General features: G+C 44.4%; 1 protein-coding gene across 1 annotated transcript in view; it reads left to right on the forward strand.

Annotated features, from left to right (window-relative positions):
- Positions 1 to 8,102: 8,102 nt before the first annotated feature.
- Vwf (von Willebrand factor) overlaps positions 8,103 to 17,754 on the forward strand; it is a 140,405-nt gene continuing 130,753 nt past the window's right edge. The window contains exons 1-3 of the mRNA XM_040737568.1: positions 8,103 to 8,317; positions 9,780 to 9,834; positions 11,482 to 11,646. Of these exons, the coding sequence (XP_040593502.1) occupies positions 9,780 to 9,834; positions 11,482 to 11,646 (220 nt within the window). The 5' untranslated portion in view covers positions 8,103 to 8,317. The remainder of the gene's footprint in view (positions 8,318 to 9,779; positions 9,835 to 11,481; positions 11,647 to 17,754) is intronic.

The raw sequence follows: 17,754 nt of genomic DNA on the forward strand, positions 1-17,754 counted from the left end.
TACTGGTATGATTGTCATGAATTGCTTTAATTTGTGTTTATCATAAACGTGCCTATTTCTCCATAAGCTGGGAGAAACAGTTTTTCTGGATACAGCATTCTTGGTTTGGAGTTATGCACTCCTAGAACTTGAAATATATCATTCCATGCTTTTCTGGATTTTAAGGCTACTGAAGAAAAGTCTGAGGTTATTCTGACATTCCTGCCTCTGTATGTGAGTCAATGCTTTTACATTTCAGTGTTTAATATTGTTTCCTTACTTTGTACTTTTATCATCTTGGATATCACATGGGGTGGAGAGGTCATTCTCTGGTTACCCCGCTTTTGGTCCTAAATGCCTCCTGTATTTGGATGTCAGTTTTTCTTTCTTTTCTGGGTTGGAGTTTTTCTGTTATAATTACATTAAATAATTTGCCTTCTGCATTTATCTATTATCTCCTGAATATATTCTAGACTTCTTGAAAATATTGGTCAAAATCCGTAACATTTTTCTTTATGGATGTGAGTGCAACAGGACTTAACTGTTCTCTGTCCCTGAAACTTGCCTTTCTGCACATTCTTTTCCACAGATGGTGACAAGGCTGACATGCAGACAGGAGGTGCTTTCTGGTGAGGTTTTCATTTGACTGATTGCTTCTTTTGTTTCCAATTTTGTTTGGTTCCTTCTCAGTGTTGTGACTTCCGCTTTCCTTCCACATCTGTCACTTTCTTCCCGAATTTTCCCACAGCTCGTTCTGGTGGTGGTTTTCTTAGCTCATTCATCTGCTTACTTCACACATGTGTGCACGTGCACACACACACACACACACACACACACATACACACGCGTGCGCGCGCACACACGGTCATTAATAATTTTTTAAAAGTGGGACTCAATTCTTTCTCAGACATTTCAGCGATCTTGGGATTCTGGGCTCCCATTAAAGGGGAGCCGGGTTATCAAGCATACACTGTCGGCCTTGGTTGTCTCATATTCTTTGTTTATTTATCTTGTTTGAGCGTCTGTAGGGGATGGGTGTGTCTCTCAGTTTTAACTCTTTCCCTTTTCTAATTCTATTTGACTGTGTGAGTTCTTTTAAAGGGAATATTTTCACTAAGAAGTACGTTTCTTGTGGCTTAGTGGAGAGACAAACATGTGTCCCCTCATTAGCTGAGCAGCAGTTCTGGTCTTGCTTAGTTCTGGGAGACCCTTTTGTGTTCCTTTAGGCACAGAGGCTGGCAATGGGGTACCGTTGAAGAGGATGAGTTCCATGGAGTCTTTGGAGCCAAATCTCTTCAACTCTGTCTGTCCAGCGTTAAACTTCAGTGCATCCCTCAGTCAGAGGGTTGTTTGAACTCTAAACCATTAGTTCTGTTTGCTTCTAACTGCCATCATGGCTCCTTTATTTTCTTTTTATTTGTGTATACTTCTGTAGCTGCCAGATGAAATGATTACCTAATTTGTTCTAGTATAATAAAAACTCAAGAGTCGGAAATGGATATAAGGACTTGAAAAAAAATTCAAGGAAAGCTGAGAGATTGACTGAATCTTTTTCCACATTCTCCAGAACCTCCAGCAACCGAAATTCCTCCCAGCTCCTCCTCAGTTTCCTCCTGTCCTCTCTAGTCGCTCTACAAAGTCCTCCAAGAACTTTATGGCTAATCCCAGTCAACCAATCGCTGACTCCGTCCTAGATTCAAGGTTGTTTTATCGTCACAGTGGATTGTCTGTATGGACAATTCTCCTGCAACATGCTTCTTTTGTTTTACAATCGCTGACTCCGTCCTAGATTCAAGGTTGTTTTATCGTCACAGTGGATTGTCTGTATGGACAATTCTCCTGCAACATGCTTCTTTTTGTTTTACAATGAGCATATAAAAACTAACTGGAATCACTGGGCGGTGGTGGTGCACACCTTTAATACCAGCACTCGGGAGGGAGAGGCAGGCAGATCTCTGTGAGTTTGAGACCAGCCTGCTCTACAGAGTGAGTTCCAGGACAGGCTCCAAAGCAATACAGAGAAACCCTGTCTTGAAGAACCAAAACAAACAAACAAACAAAAATAAAAAAAACAAAACAAAGCAAAAAACCCTAATTGAAATTATTTGGATTTGTTTTCTACTCATTGTCCCCCAAAAGGATCCTTGCCTGACATCCTGAATAAACCAGAGACCTCACTCCTCTTTTCCTTTGTGTGGTTCCGGGGATGGAACCTAGGTCCTCATTCATTCGAGGCACATGTGCTATTACTATAAAATTCAGCCCCTTCTCTTCTTGGATTCTCTAGCACTGTTGGTAGAGCTCCTTGTGAATTACCTTTGGTTTTATTTAAGAAAGAGGGGAGATAAGAATAAGAATAAAATGTGTATGGAAATGCCACAATGGAGGCCATTGCTTTGAATGCTTTTAGAAAAAAAAAAGAAAGAAAGAAAAGAAAATGACAAAAGCTGAAAGAAATTGTAGCACAGCAGTTTCTAGGTCTGGAGCTGCGTGTGTAGGTTGTATTTTTACAGGGCTCCCTTTCCCCTCCCAGGAGTGCTCAGAGTAGAGGCCTTTCCTTGCAGTGAGGAGCCAGAGTGCAAGGCCAGGAGACTCGCAGGCTGTGTGGACCTCCTAGTTTCTAGTCCAGAACCAAGCTGTGCCCATTTGGGTGGTGTCTTTTAGTGAGAGTCCTGCCCCTGGATCTGGATGCGTGATGTAGTTGGAAAAGGCAGGGATGCTTGCAAAATTCCACTCGTTCTCAAGGAACTGGTGGTCCAATGGGAGATAAGGCGTCAGCATGTAGCATGTTTATAAAAACCTCAAAGGTTGGTAGAAGATGCTCTGTGAGTCCTTGCCAAATCCAGGTGTGAGGTCAATCAGCATGTGTGTGACAGTGCTTGGTGATATTTGGGCAGTGCCCATACACGAAAGCCTATCTGATCCCAGGGAAGCCAACAGTCTCCATGGAAACAGCCTCCTCAGTGGTCCTCTGTACTGCAGCTGCTTCTGCCCGGCTTCCATCTCCTTGGTGCTCATGATGGTCAATTGATAAACTTGTAAATGAAGGTGTGCTCATGCCCCGCCCCCGGTGCATTTGGAGACTGATATTCAAAATGCCTGGAACTTCTTCTGAAGGCTGTCTGCACACTGGTCAGGCTAGGGAAATGGTAAAGGTCACCAGCTGTCCTAGTTGCTGAGAACTGCCCCAGTTTTTGTCCTGAAACTTCCTCAGCCCAAAGCGAAGCAGGATGATTAGATGTCTAATCCAGAGAAAGGGACAGTGACACCTCTCTTTGTGTCTCTTTGTTTTGCTCCGTCCTGAAACATAACACCAAACGGGCCCCCAGACATAAAACAAAAAAGCAAGCAAATAATCCCATCATGAAGAAACGTTAAAGGCGAGGGAAAGACTGGAAAAGCGTTCATGTATTAATGCGAGGAAAAAATGACTGAAATTCCTGGCCTTCTGGGAGTTTTTCCCCGTTACAGGAAGAAGCCACCCAGCGGAGAGGGTTCCGGGTACTAGGGAGGCTGAGGCAGGAGGACTGCAAATTTAAGGCCAGCAGGGCCATCGCTTCAATGTCCATCCCAGGCAACTTAGTGAGAGAGACCGTGTTTCAGAACGAGAAAGGGAAAAAGACGGCAAAGACAGGTCCATGGCAGCACACTTGCTTTGCATGAGACTCTAGATTCAACCCCTGGTACTACAACAAATAAACAAATGGACAGGCAAACAAACAAATAAATGTTAGTAAGTAAACACATGATCTAAAGATGCAAACAAGAAATTCAAATCAGAAACCTAGATGGACAATATTAGAAACTATTGCCTCAAAACCCAAATGGATGAATATTAAAGCAGCCATGTTTCAGTTATATTACCAACTCATAAGAATGCGATGAAAATGTCCATTGGCATGCTCCTTGGAAGGATGTACGCTAAGGGTCTTAACAGTTTTTGCACCCTTTAACACAGCAGCTTCTTTTGATTCTGCGAACTGAACAGGAAGGAAGCCGTTGTGTAGCAGGGTTTGAGTGCAGTACAGGAAGTCACCCTGCTGTTGAAAAAGCAAAGCCAACACTCCCAAGTCACCTGGTTTCAGAGCCTTGCCATTGAAATGAAGATTGCAACCATACAGAATCTTAGAAAGGCTAATAAAAAAAAACACTTGCATTCTAGACAGCTTTGCTCATCCCAATGCCCCATTTACTCCATAGTGTTGAAATGGTTAAAAGATAAAACGTTTACAAAAATAGAGCCCCCAGGGACCACTGTTTAGGCCCTGCTTTCTCTCTTCCTCCCCAGAGGTCACTAATATCCTAAATTTAATGGTTACTGTATCACATTTACTTTCCACAGTTAGCCATATTTGTAAGCAAGAATATACAGGTTTAAAACTGTTTTATTATATAGTCTTTTCTTTGTAAGGATTAATTTTTTCATTTATGTATATGGGTGTTTACCAGCAGGTATGTCTGTGCATATGTTCATGCAGTGCCCTTGGAGGTCAGAAGAAGGCACTAGATCCCCTGAGACTGGAGTTTTAGATGGTCACGAGCTGCCATGTGGGTGCTGGAATGGAGTCTGGGTCCTCTGGAAGAGTAATGTGTGCTCTGTACCCTGGTCATTCTCCAACCCTTTATTTTCCAGAGTCTTCAATTTTATATAAATGCTACCCTCTGGTAATTTGTTGGTTGGAGACAGGGTCTCACATAGCAAAGACTGTCTGTGAACTCACTGTGTAGCAGAGGATGACCTTGAGCTCCTGACCCTACTGCTTATATCTCCCAAATGAAGTCCTGGGGTTACTGGTCATGGACCAAGCACAACCAGTCTCACTCAGGGATCAATGCAGGAATACCTTGGGACCCACCCAGAGCTTTGTGCATGAGGCCAGCACTCTTCCAGCTGAGCTACACCCCAGCACTAAATTCTGTCTTTTTAGTCTCTATTCTTCACATTTTCTATGCACGCTTGTCTAAAGTCTGAAGAATGCAAGAACCTTACAATAATTTCATTGTGATTGCTTCTCCTTGTCCTTGGTGCTATTATGTCTAGCGCTCTGGTTCCAGATTGTTCTCCTTCTTTCTTTCTTTCTTTCTTTCTTTCTTTCTTTCTTTCTTTCTTTCTTTCTTTCTTCCCCCCCTCTCCTCCTCCTCCTCCTTCTGATAACAGTGTCTTACATGCAGCCCAGGCTGACCTCAAACTCATCATCCTCCTGCCTCAGCCTCCTGAGTGCTAGGATTACAGACAGACTATCCACTTTATTATTATTGTGGTTGTTTTTTTTTTTTTTTGAGACAGGGTTTCTCTGTGTAGCCCTGGCTGTCCTGGAACTCTCTCTGTACCAGACTGGCCTTGATCAGACTCACAGAGGCGTGCGCCAATCTCCCCCTCCCCCTACTTTTTATTATTTTAACTCTCCAGTTTCTCACTATCATCATTTTATGAAGTCACTGCCTGTTCATATTCATCCCATGGCAACCAAAAATCTTTGTTTATTTTTATTTCTAGCATTTTCCGAGTTTAACTTCCTTCTTCCTAATGTACCTTCTTTAGTAGTCCATCCAGAAAGGCTGACGATAGTGCAAACTCATCTTTGTCTGGAAAAAGAAAGTTCCCTAACTCAGAATAATGACTCAGCTAGAGGGACCAGTTACTGCAGACTCCTTCCACAACCCTCTGACCTAACTCATCTGGGGCACCCATCTCTGTGTCCAGGCTCAGGGAACCGTCCTGGCTAGCAACTGACAAGGAGCATCAGTACCACAGCTCTCAGGCTGAGTCTTTTCCCATATTCCCCCCTCCCCTAAGAGTTAACCCCCCATGGATGTCTTAATCAACGTGTTCTCCTAGTCACTTTCCTTTCCCCATATCACAATCTACTTTCAGGCTGCAGTTCTGCCCACCCCAGTAATTATCTGTGCTAAAATACCCAGGGTCTGTGGCTGTGATCGCAGACACCGTAGTCTGTAGGACCCTGGGATTGGCTCTCGGTGCTTCTGCCTGACCGTTCCTAACACTTCCAGGTCCTCTGGAGGAGCAGCCAGTGTTCTTCTTAACCTCTGAGTGGCCTCTCCAGTTCCCAGGAGGAAGGATATTCTAATGAGACACCTGGGCCCCTCCCTTTTGCTGTCAGGCTGTTGAGACAAACTCCTGAGAAGCTGGAGTTTCCACAGGAATCCTGTGCTGGGAAAGGGAAAGGTGGGAGGAGCAGGGGCCTGTGTTTCAGGAAAAGATTTCACACGGTTCTGACAACTTGTAGGACCACTTTGCAGGAGAGTCAGGAGTCAAGACAAAGCAGATCAATGATGGACGGGGCCATACCTTGACCAAGACTGCTTAGTCACACAGCTCCTGCCCTCCATTTAAGCCTAATTTCATGTCAGCACCTCAAAGATGGATTTAAGGTGGGGGGCTTCTTGTTCTGCTTCCCATTGTGGCCACACTGAATAAGTCTTTCTCTGCCTTCATTGCCATGTGCTCCTCTAATTGGTCTGTTGAGAATGGGTGGCCCAGGCTAGCTTACTAGGCTTCTAGAGTCAGACTTGGACCCTAACTACTCTGATAACAGAAAGGTTAAGGGCTAATCTAGCCTTTCATTCTTTTTCTTTCCTGGCAACATTGGCCTTCCTGCCTTGAGTGGTTATACTGGCTAGTTTTATGTCACCTTGACATGCACTAATGTCATTAGACAGGAGGGGACATCAATTCAGAAAAAGTCTCCATAAGATCAGGCTGTAGGCAAGCCTACAGAGCATTTTCTTAATCAGTGATCTATTGTAGGTGGTGCCTTCCCTGGGCTGGTGGTCCTGGCTTCTATAAGAAAGCAGGCTGAGTAAGTGAGTAAGCAGCTCCCCTCCATGGCCTCGGCATCAGCTTCTCTTCCAGGGTCCTGAACTGTTGGAGAGTTCCTGTCCTGACTTCCTTCCATGATGAACAGTGATGTGGAAGGGTTAGCCAAACAAGCCCTTTCCTCCACAACTTGCTCTTAGATCATGGTGCTTCAGCACAGCAACAGAAACCCTGGCTGAGACGGTGGAAAGGAAATGGGGGAGTGGGAGATGTGTGGAGGGGAAAGACACCCATAATGGTTCCCCAGAGGCTGATGGCAGGCGGTGTAGTCAGAAGCAATGAAGCGGGCCCTGTCATTGCTGCTCAGCTTAGTGCAGGAACCCCACTGGGAGGGGTCCCCATCCGCCTTGCTCCCTCCCCATCTTACCCTCTGTCAGATCCTGCCCAGAACCAGGCTTTTGGGAAGAGGAGGTTGGGCAGCTGGAGTGGAGTGCATGTGTGTGCACATGTGTGTTAGTGTGCATGTGTGTAAGGAGTCAGGGCCTGGGGATGCAGCTCAGTGGAAGATTGTCTGTCATGCACAGGCCTTGGACTCTGAGCCTAACAGAGAGTAGATGTGTGTGGGGAGGGGGTCAGTCTTTGCGGGGGTATTAGAATGAAACCGTCACCACCCACCCCCCAAAGGCTTGGACTTGTGACCAGGGCTTTCATCTCTGTTGTTGCTTGTGTGGAAACAGGATCTCTCTATGTAGTCCTGGCTCTCCTGGAGCTTGCTAAGTAGATCAGGCTGGCTTCAAACTCATAGAGATCTTCCTACCTCGGCCTCCTGACTGCTGGGATTAAAGGCGCACACCACCATGGCTGGCCCAGAGCCTTCGTCTTTAACTTGCTCAGAAAACACTGACTAGGATCCAAACAGATTGTTTCCATGAGGTCTGGCCTGGATTGTTCATACCTATGGATGACGGGGCAGGACATTTTTACACACTTCTTCCTCTCACCCAGCTAAGTTAGCTCAGGTTTTTTAAACCCTCTCTGGAGTTTACCCCTGGAAGTTGGATCCAGAAGCCATGTTGATGTAATGTGGTTCTCTTCTCTAGCCTGGACCTTGCTGCCACAGGAAAACTACTGTTCCTGGTCCTGGTCATCTGATGGGGCACTTAGGGAGTCTCAGGGACCAAGCTGAGCTGTGGTGGTGTTTGGGGAGCAAGACAGCTCATGAAGGCAGCGTCCAGTAGCTCTCCCTCCTGACTCTTCAGGCCTTATCAGCCTGGAAGTACTTCTGCTACTGCTTCCTGCCATTGTTTCCCGTTGGTAATTAAGAGAAGGCCAGTGCCCTGTTGTGGCAGCTCCCAGCTATCGTGTGCAGAGGGGTGGGTTCTCGGTCACAGCTTGGGCGTTATCTCCCGGGCTGGACTACTTGACAGCAAGACTGCTCAGACCTGAGCCGGTCCATTCAGCGGTTGCCTGAGAGCATGGCCTAGGAGTGGTGGCACTACCGAGCATCGGCCTAGTTCCCCAAGGGACTGTGGAAATACAGGCCCTATTTGGAAGGGAAAGGTATGATGGTTTTGGGAGGAGAGCCGGCTTGGCTCTGGGAGGGTGATACAAGGCTGATCCTTACCCCTGGGGTGAGGACTGGGGCTCCTATGCCTGGACCAGAAGGTGTTTGTTTGCACAGGGCGGTTCAAAGCTAGCCTGATCCTCATGTCCTTCTCACTGCTGGTTCTGCTTTCCTGCCTGGGGAGGCTTTCCAGCCTGGCAGAACTTAGACGAGATTGACAGGCACTTTCCCCTCCCTTCTGGGCGTCTGCTGGGAGCCAGTGATGCTCCTGTGTGCTGGGAGGACAGGGGAGGGGACACCTGCTTTGTGACCCAGTCTTGGCCAGATCTAGGATCAGAGTGTTCTGCTCACGAATTCATAAGACATTGGGCTTGTCTGCCTTCATTGGTCTGAATGAGCATTACGCAGAAAGAGTCATTCCTAGAACACCTCAGGTGGCCCCATCTGTGTTTCCTGTAACTTCCTGCAGAAGACAGGGGCTGTGGCAGGGGCTCTGAGGGTTGGGGGCTGTGCTCTGACAGTCAAGATTGAGTCCTAGATGGTGGGCTGTGGGGTGAGGCACATTGTAGAGAAATTTCCTCAGGTCCAGGGCTATTAGGCCCCTGTCCCCTTTTCAAGTCCATTCAGCAAACGGAGCATGTCCTGGGTGCCGAGTGTCTTTGTAGGTCCTGGGGACATTTGTGAAAGGGACACCCATGTTCTAAAGGTATTAATCGCCCAGGGCAGATGACTAACAACTGCTCAGTGGTGGCCTCTGAATCTGGGTTCTAATGGTAGCAACAAATGAGCCAGCTCCTTTTCCTCCTAGCTGGGTGCCAAGCATGGTGGCTGAGTGGGGACATATGATGCCAGGCTAGACTGGAGGGCAGGGCTGTGGGGACAGGGGATGCTAGGCTAGCTTGGTGGACAGGATTGTAGGGATGAGGGATGCTAAGCTAGCCTGGAGAGCAGGGTTGTGGGGACATGCCTGGAGGTTGGGAGAAGAGAGACAGAACTTCCCCAACCCAGCTGGTCCTGGAACTATTGTCTGGAGAAGGTGCCCAGCAGTGTAGTGTGGCTTGCTGGGATTGTTGCTTTTAAGCCTGGCACTGCATAGGAACATTTTGAAGACTAGTTCTTCATGTTGAAGGGAGGCATGAGGGCTAGTGAGGACACACACACACACACACACACACACACACACACACACACACTTTTTATTTCTTTTCTTTGAGACAGGGTTTCTCTGTGTAGCTCTGGCTGTCCTGGAACTCACAGAGATCTGTCTGCTTCTGCCCCATGAGTGATGGGATTAAAGGCATGCATCAGAACCCTCTGTGAAGATTCATAAATTTTTTGGCTTAAGAAAATGCCACCTTGCTGGACGTGTTGACAGGAGCATGTCCCAGCCGCCATTTCTCTGGGCAGTGAGAACTAGCTCATTTCCATCCCTCCCTTTTTTTTTTTTTTTTTTTGCAGATGAATCCTGCCGGGTTTGAAATTTGGCTGCTGGCTCTGGCCTTCTCCTGGCCAGGTAGGTACCAAATGCTTTATTTCCTTATCCCCTTCCAGGACTCAGTACATGACACTGGAGCTCACTCGTGCTCAGTCTGTGTTAGACTTGTGACTTAAAGAGTCAGCAGTCTCCTCTTACGACAGTTTTACAGAATATCCTGCTTCTGGTTTACATCTCCCCTCCCACTGAATACCTAAAGGGACAGGATGGGACAGAACTGTCCCAGTGATGGGAGCACAGGACAGGAAAAGATGGAATCCAAGCCTCGGGGACAGTATTCATTTTCTCGTGGTCATCTAGTTGAACCTCTGATAGCACAGATGAGGGGACTGCTGGCCAGACAGGAGACACTACTGAGCTGGAGTCACACAGAGGCAGCGTCAGAGGACTGGGTTCTAGTCTGCCCGCCCCCTCTTCTCACTGCAGCCCTTGTTCTGCCTCTCTTCCCTCACTGAGATTCAGAGTTCTGACCACGTGCTATGAAGCAAGGGGTAAATGCTGGGATGCCACCCGTGTTCCTGACCAGTGATGGAGCACAGATGGCTCTAACTCTCTTGTGTTCACTTCTATACTCTTAAAATTTTCTGTAATTGGCATCATTGCATAAGTCAGTAAGTTTCACTATAATGTATGCGTGTCCTGGAAGATTGTTTCTGTAGGGAAAAGAGACCAGTCAAAGAAACACACCCTGAGCAGAGCCAAAGAAACACACTTTGGACCTGCAACCAGAACCAAAGAAATAAATGTACCCTGACCCTGAATCCAGTGCCATAGAAACACACTTTGTCCCTGGAATCAGAGTCAGTGAAAGAAATACACCCTGGCTCTAAAATTGGAGCCAAAAGGCTAAAAAGGACCAGGAAAAGAAACACACTTTGGTCCTGAAACCAGAGCCAAATTTGACCCTAATCCTGTGCAGAAAACTAACCAATCCTTGAGCAGGAGCTCTAGCCAATGTGAGCTCAGCACTAAAATCTGATCAATCCCCACCCTGAAAGGCCTATAGAAACCCTGTGTCTGTTAAGCTAGTGGCTGTTCGTGCTACTTGGCTGTCCCCTGCCACTCTGGCAGAGAGCAGCCACTCTCCTGGATTCTTCCCTCCCAATAAACCCCTTCGATGAGCTTTGGGTGAAGATCTTCTTTCGTAGCAGAGACCACCCTGGGCAGAGCAGAGCAGCAGGGTTGTAGCACTTTTGTCAGGGAACCTTTCCCCTGGCAGAGCAGAGTTGTTACACTCGGTTCTCCACTCCCGGGAGCAGAACTGAACTGTAGCAGCTTTGCCTGGAGGAACAAAACTGCTACACTGGGCAAACATCCCCAGCTGGAAGACCGCAGAGAGGATACACCAGGGAAGCCTTTCTCTAAGGCAGGACTGTAAGCTTCTATGCTTACTGTGGCCTGTGTTGGTCCTTTGCTCCTGAGTTCCAGGATACCTTTCCACCTGAGCTGTGTAACACTCAGTATTCTGTGACTCCCGAGTGCCAGAATACCCATCCCTATCTGATCCGACCGAAATGCCAACAGTTTCTCCATTATTGTCATGAGTCTGGGGCCATGTTTAGAGGAAAAAGGGACCTCATATAAAATGGAAATTAGTTCCTTGTTTCTACCTTCTGTCAGTTGCAACTTTATTTCTGTGAGCTCATCTGTGGGTTCTTCCTTCAGGGACCCTTAGCACAGAAAAGACTGGTGACCGTCCATCGATGGCCCGATGCAGCCTCTTTGGGGATAACTTCATTAACACTTTTGATGAAACCATGTACAGCTTTGCTGGAGGTTGCAGTTACCTCCTGGCCGGGGACTGCCAGAAACGCTCCTTCTCCATTATTGGTGAGTCCTGGGTACCTGCGGCAGGATATCAGAACAGGGCAGCCAAGATGGGGGAGGGTTTCAACTCTCATGGCACAACCGAGGTTAGAGGTCACCTCTGAGAATGTGGAGGGCAGCAGCCTTCCCACGACACCTTCCCTTGAGGACAGTGGTCTTTCTGTGATGGCACCTTCTCTGAGTCTGGTGTGAGTCCTGACTATGCTACTCCAGCCGCTGTGTCCATTGCTGTGGGTCCAGACTACATTCCAGGAGTTCAAAATCACAGAGAAAAGGGATGATGTAACTAAAACTATCTTGTTATCAACTCCATTGGAGACCGGAGAAGGATACGATATTTAACCTTCGTAAACAGCAAGTACAGAGCAAACAACTTCCAAAACTATAGAAATGACAGAGACATCTGGCTGCCTGGGTAGTCACCCAAAGTTCCTCTGTAACATTGAGGCATCCATTTTTGGCCTACAGGCCTAGAAAATCTGATAGACTTTTCTGTGAAAAAGGAGTTTTGAATGATTGTTCTACCTTGTCTTGGCAAAGTTTGGCAGTTGCCTTCTTTTGCGTACTGCTCATCCAATTTGGACAGCATACTGTCAGCAGTGGAGGCAAGGGAAGTTTCATGCTAGTGGTTAACTTTGCCACAACAAAAGCAAACTCCATATGGTAAGCCAATTTATTATTTTTCTTGTGACACTTTCCTCTGAATGATTTGCTCTTTAGATGTCTCATTTGTCTAGTGGTCTTCAGATTCCATAGTTGGATGCTTTAATTCTCCTGGAAAGATAAAATCAAAACCCTTCCTCAACCCTAACTTTGGAGAGTTCCTTTTTTGTCAGGCTATATCTTTGTTAAGACTTTTTTTTGGCAACAGAAAAAGTAATATCTTTTAATAATAGAAAGAAGTTTTCATACCTGATCAAATGAAAGGCATCTGTTATTTTTGTAAGTTTTTTTGGATTGAACAATCAAGCTGTCTGATGAACTATTGCCTCTCCTAGTCAAGAGGTGTCTCCTGTTCAAATCTAATCTTTATTAATCTTGATGGTACACATAGATTTTCTTCTCTTGTGGAAACAAAAATAAAACCTCTTCCCCAGCTTAACACATATCCTGGTTTCCACTCTGAGGTTAACATAGCTTTAAAATGTATAGGCTGATTTAATTAATCAGTTTTTTCTATTATTTGATGTCTCTCTGCAGCCCTTGTTCTTTTTTATTAGCATTTAAAGAACTTAAAGTCAATAAAGCACTGTGTAATCTATCTCTGTGGGGGTCTCTATTGCTCATTTCTGCTTATTAAGCATGTCTTTTAAAGTGTGATTAGATTTTACTGTAACTGCTTGTGAGGTATACCTGTAACATGCTTTATGTTGTAATCTGCAAAAAACTGCTTCATTTTACTAGAGACATATGCTGGAGCATTGTCAATCTTAATTTGTACAGATATACCCATGATGGCATGACTTCCAATAAATGTTTAATTATAGAATCAACCGTTTTAGAACTTAAATCAATTGACCATTGAAATACTGAATATGTATATATGGTATGGTACACATATTTTAATTTTGCAAAATCTGCAAATTAAACACATCTATTTGCCAAATTTCATTTTTTGAGTACTCTTTGAGTTACTTCCTGCAGGTAATGGAGTACAATTATACAAAGAACAAGTAGGACATTTTCTTATAATTTCCTTGACTTGTTGCTAAATGGTAGAAAATTCTCTTTTCAAACCTTTGCTACTAACACGGAGTTTCTTATGAAATTCTGAGGCTTCTAGCACATTTACTACCAATAGCTGATCAATTTCATCATTACCTTGTGCTAGAGGGCCTGGTAGACTTGCATAGGATCTGATATGTGCTATACATAGGGATTGTTTCTACTTTTGATTACTTGTTGTAGTTGAATAAATAACAAAGTTAAATCTGGATCACCTGGTGTAAGTTCAGCAGTTTTAATACATAAAACAACCCTTTCTGAATATTGTGAGTCAGTAATTATATTAAGAGGTTCTGGAAAATCAAATCAGAATGGCATATAATTCTAATTTCTGCACAGAATCATAAGGGCTTTGGGCCACTTTACTTAATTTTCTTGACTTAGAGCCTGCCTTTCCTGATTTATTTTCATCATTATAGAATGTAGGGGCTCCAGAAATTGATTTTCTCCTTACATTGTGAGGAAGGATCTGATTAGTTCTCTTTACAAACTGAAGTCTCTTGCTTTGGGATACTTGTTGCTGATCTTACCCAAGAAATTACTGCAGGCTCTTTGCCAATGTTTATTCTCTGTCCATAAAGAGGAAATTTCAGCATTAGTAAAAGGTACCATAGTTTCTGTTGGGTCTATACTTGCTAATTAACAAAGTCTCAATTTCCCTTTCAGAATCAGTTCAGAAACCTTTTCTACACAGGCCTTTAATTTTTTTACTCTGTTTGTGTGGTAGAAATATCCATTCTAAGATATTATCTTCCCTCTGAGTAAGAATTCCTATAGAAGAATGTATGGAAGGTAAAATAACCAGGATACAATTAAGCTCTGGATTTAAGCAATCCTCATGTGCATCCTGTAATTTCTCTTCTACCAAAGCCAACTCTCTCTCAGCCTTCGCTGATAATTTTCTTGGGTTATTTAAGTCCTTATCACCCTGTAAGGTTTAGTTACTTAGTTCTTGAGTTGTTAATCCAATTGTGGGCCACAGCCATTTAATATTTTCCAGCAATTTTTGAAAATCATAGGAGTTTGGTTTGTACTTTCTGTGGCTGAATTTTCTGTAAATCCATCTTGTATTCTAAATAATTAATAGCATCTCTTCTTTGTGTTTTTTCAAGAGCAATTTGTAATCCTCAACAAGGCAAACTTCACTTCATCAAACATTTTTTTCTAAAGTATCTGTGTCTAAATCAGCCAATAAGATATCATTCTTATAATGGCAAATTACAGATTGAGGAAACTGATTACAAATTACTTCCAATGACTTTTGTGCAAAATAATGACACAAAGTAGAGCTGTTTAACATCCTTTGTGGAATAATTTTCCACTTATATCTTTTAACAGGCTGAGAACTATTGTAAGTAGTCATTGTGAAAGCAAACTTTTCTCTATCCTGTTCTTGTAAAGTTATATATAATGAAATAGCAGTCTTTTAAATTAGTCACTATAATAGACCACCCCTTAGGTAATAAAGAAGGCAAGGGGATTTCAGGTTGTAAAGAGTCCGTTGGCTGGGGTCACCTTTTTATGACTCTTAAGTATGTTAGAATTCTCCATTTTCCAAATTTCTTTTAAATAACAAATATAGGAGAATTCCAAGGACTGGTTTATTCTTCAATATGTTGAGCATTTATCTGCTCCTGTGTCAGCTGATCTAATGCTTGTAATTTTTCTGATGTCAAAGGCCATTCATTGCTCCACCCACTTAGGTTTGTCAGTTAACTATTTTAAAGGTAGGGCTGACGGTACCTTTGAAAGATCAGCAGCAGTTACACACTGTGTGTGCACAACCTGAATAGTCAGTGGCTGTCCTTGATAATACATTTTAATGTTCTTCTCAGAAGCATACATTAATTTACAGTTTGTTTCTGAGACTGGAGGAATGTTAATCTGTGTTTCCACTGCTGTAACAAATCATGTCCCCATACATTCATTGCTATATTTGTCACATATAGTTTTAATCTTCCTATCTGTCCTTCTAGCCCTATACATTCAACCCATCTTCACTTTGTTTTACCTGAGATAACATTCCAATCCCTAGAAGCTGATCATTTACCTCCTGAAGAGGCCAATCCAGATGCTAAGATTTTGGTGAAATCATTGTTACATCTGCATCTGTGTGCACAAAACCCTCAGTTTCCATACTATTTATTTGTATTTTTAGCTTTGGTATTGATCTTTTATAGAAGTTTGTCAAAATAGTTGACTTATGGTCTCTCTTGAAAATTTTGATTTACCTACTGAAGCTGTTCTGTCAGCCAGAGCAGTATGGTTTTTAACAACAGGCATTAAATCTTTTAATTGTTCTATGGAGGGGTCTCTTCAATGCTGACAGGGCATGATTGAGCCAAATTTGACACTGAAGCCTGCAAAGAGGCCCTTAAGGTATTTCCTGATGGTAAAGGATTAACTTGGCTGTCCCTTGTTGATCTGCATTCATTAGTCCAGTACTGACCTTTGTCATACTTTCTGCATATTCCAGTGGCCTGGGGTCTTCTGTTTGGATCATCTCTAGAAAAAAATATGGTTTCTAGGAATGCTTTTCCTATAATCCCTTTTCAGATGACCTTGTTTGCCACGTTTAAAACATCTGTTCTGCTGTGTATCCTGCCTGGAGACAGGTTAGTAAGCAATGCATAGTAACCTTAGGACCAGGCATAGAGTTCATATTTTGGACTCTGGGAACCCAGCGAGCATACTGAAAGAGGTCTCTTTCTCCTATATCAGCCCAACTCAAACCTCCTCCCCCACTAAGGGAGCTCTCATAGCCAAGGAAACTCCAGCTGTGCTGGTGTCTCTGGGATATCATTATGACCCCCCACCAGGAAGACCTGTGTCTCACTTTTCTGCTGCTAGGACACGGTACCTTGACAAAAGCAAGTTAAAGAAGGGTTACTTTTGGCTCAGAACTTGTTATAAGGGTAGTCAACACGAGGAATATGAGCTGGTCACATGGCATCTACAGTTAAGAAACAGAGAGCAAAGAATGCTTGTTAACAAGGGTCTTTCCTCCTTTTGTTCAGTTCAGGAGTCAACCCAGGAAATGACATCAATCACATTTAGGGTGGGTCTTCCCACTTCAGTAAGCCCAGACAATTCTTTTCAGGTATGCTCACACTCAGGCATGCTCACATCCAGGCATGCTCACACTCAGGAACGCTCACAGGCCAACCTAATCTAGATACTTCTTCCCTTTTTTAGATGGTTCTAAAACCCCTTGAGTCTACTGTTTAGATTAGCCATCACACACACTTTGACTACTTGGCTGTGGTTAACACTGGTTCATCAACTTGGGTCAGCCAATTGACTTATACTCCCAAGGACTTGGAGGCTATGCCCCTGTGGAGACAGAAACATAGAAAGAGCCATATACTCACTTCCTTTCCCCATCAGAGTCCCCAGAGAAAAGACAGTTTCTCTAGTTCCTGTCTTGCATAATCAATATTTAGGCACTGTGGGGCTCAGGCAAGATCAACTCTTTGAAAATGTGACCTGTTATCCAGACTAAGCTACAGTAGCATCTGGGTCATCATAGGATGCCCATTTATTGAATTCACACATCGGAGTCACACACTTCTAGGCCTCAGTGTGCTTCTGTCAAGGTCAGATTCTCTTTCATGGTAACCCCCTCCTGTTACCACACAAGGCTGTACCACAGGCCCAGCCTCTTGGGTCACTCTTTTCCTCATTTCGGTACCTAGGGGCTCTTTGAGATCCAAGGAAGGTTCATGTATTTCCAGATATCCCTGTTGATTCCCCACTGGTTTATGATTCTTTTCTCATGACATCTTCTCAAAGGCCAGACTCAGTCTTCTGGAAGCTGTTGGTCAGAATCAGTTGTAGAGCGAAAGTACTTTTCTATAGACTGATTTGTAGATTTGCATTTCCACCCAAATCCTCCTGTAACATCAGAAACCCAGACCTTGGGCCCTGAGATCACTTTGTGCTCAATTGTTCTCCAGTGACATCCTGTTTCCTTGGTTCTAAATTATTTACATTCCTGTCTGGGTGTTTTCAGGCCTTGTTCATAGCCTGGGTAAAGTGCTCATGTCTGTACAAGAAAGCCTACCTGATACCAAGGGGAGCCCTCCTGTGAGTGGGGTCCTAAGTCAAGGTTTCCTGTCTTCCCCAGTCAGCATAGGGGCCACAGAGAGACCCAGGAGTCCTGATTCCTCCTGCTTTGTAGAATGTTCTCTTCCTGAGTCATGGCCACAGGATTTGGCTCCCAAATTAGCCTGAGGAGAGACAGAAGCAACTGGAAGCCAGCTTAGTCACTTCCGCAGTCTGAGTTTCAGTGTTTGGGTCAGAACAGATCCATGTTAGGAGTCAGGATAGGGGACTGACTGCGGGTTCCAGACTCACTGATACAGTGGTGTTTCTTAGAAATGCAGA

Source organism: Mesocricetus auratus, unplaced genomic scaffold (assembly GCF_017639785.1).
Source record: "Mesocricetus auratus isolate SY011 unplaced genomic scaffold, BCM_Maur_2.0 Super-Scaffold_100676, whole genome shotgun sequence".
In the NCBI taxonomy this organism is placed as follows: Eukaryota; Metazoa; Chordata; class Mammalia; order Rodentia; family Cricetidae; genus Mesocricetus; species Mesocricetus auratus.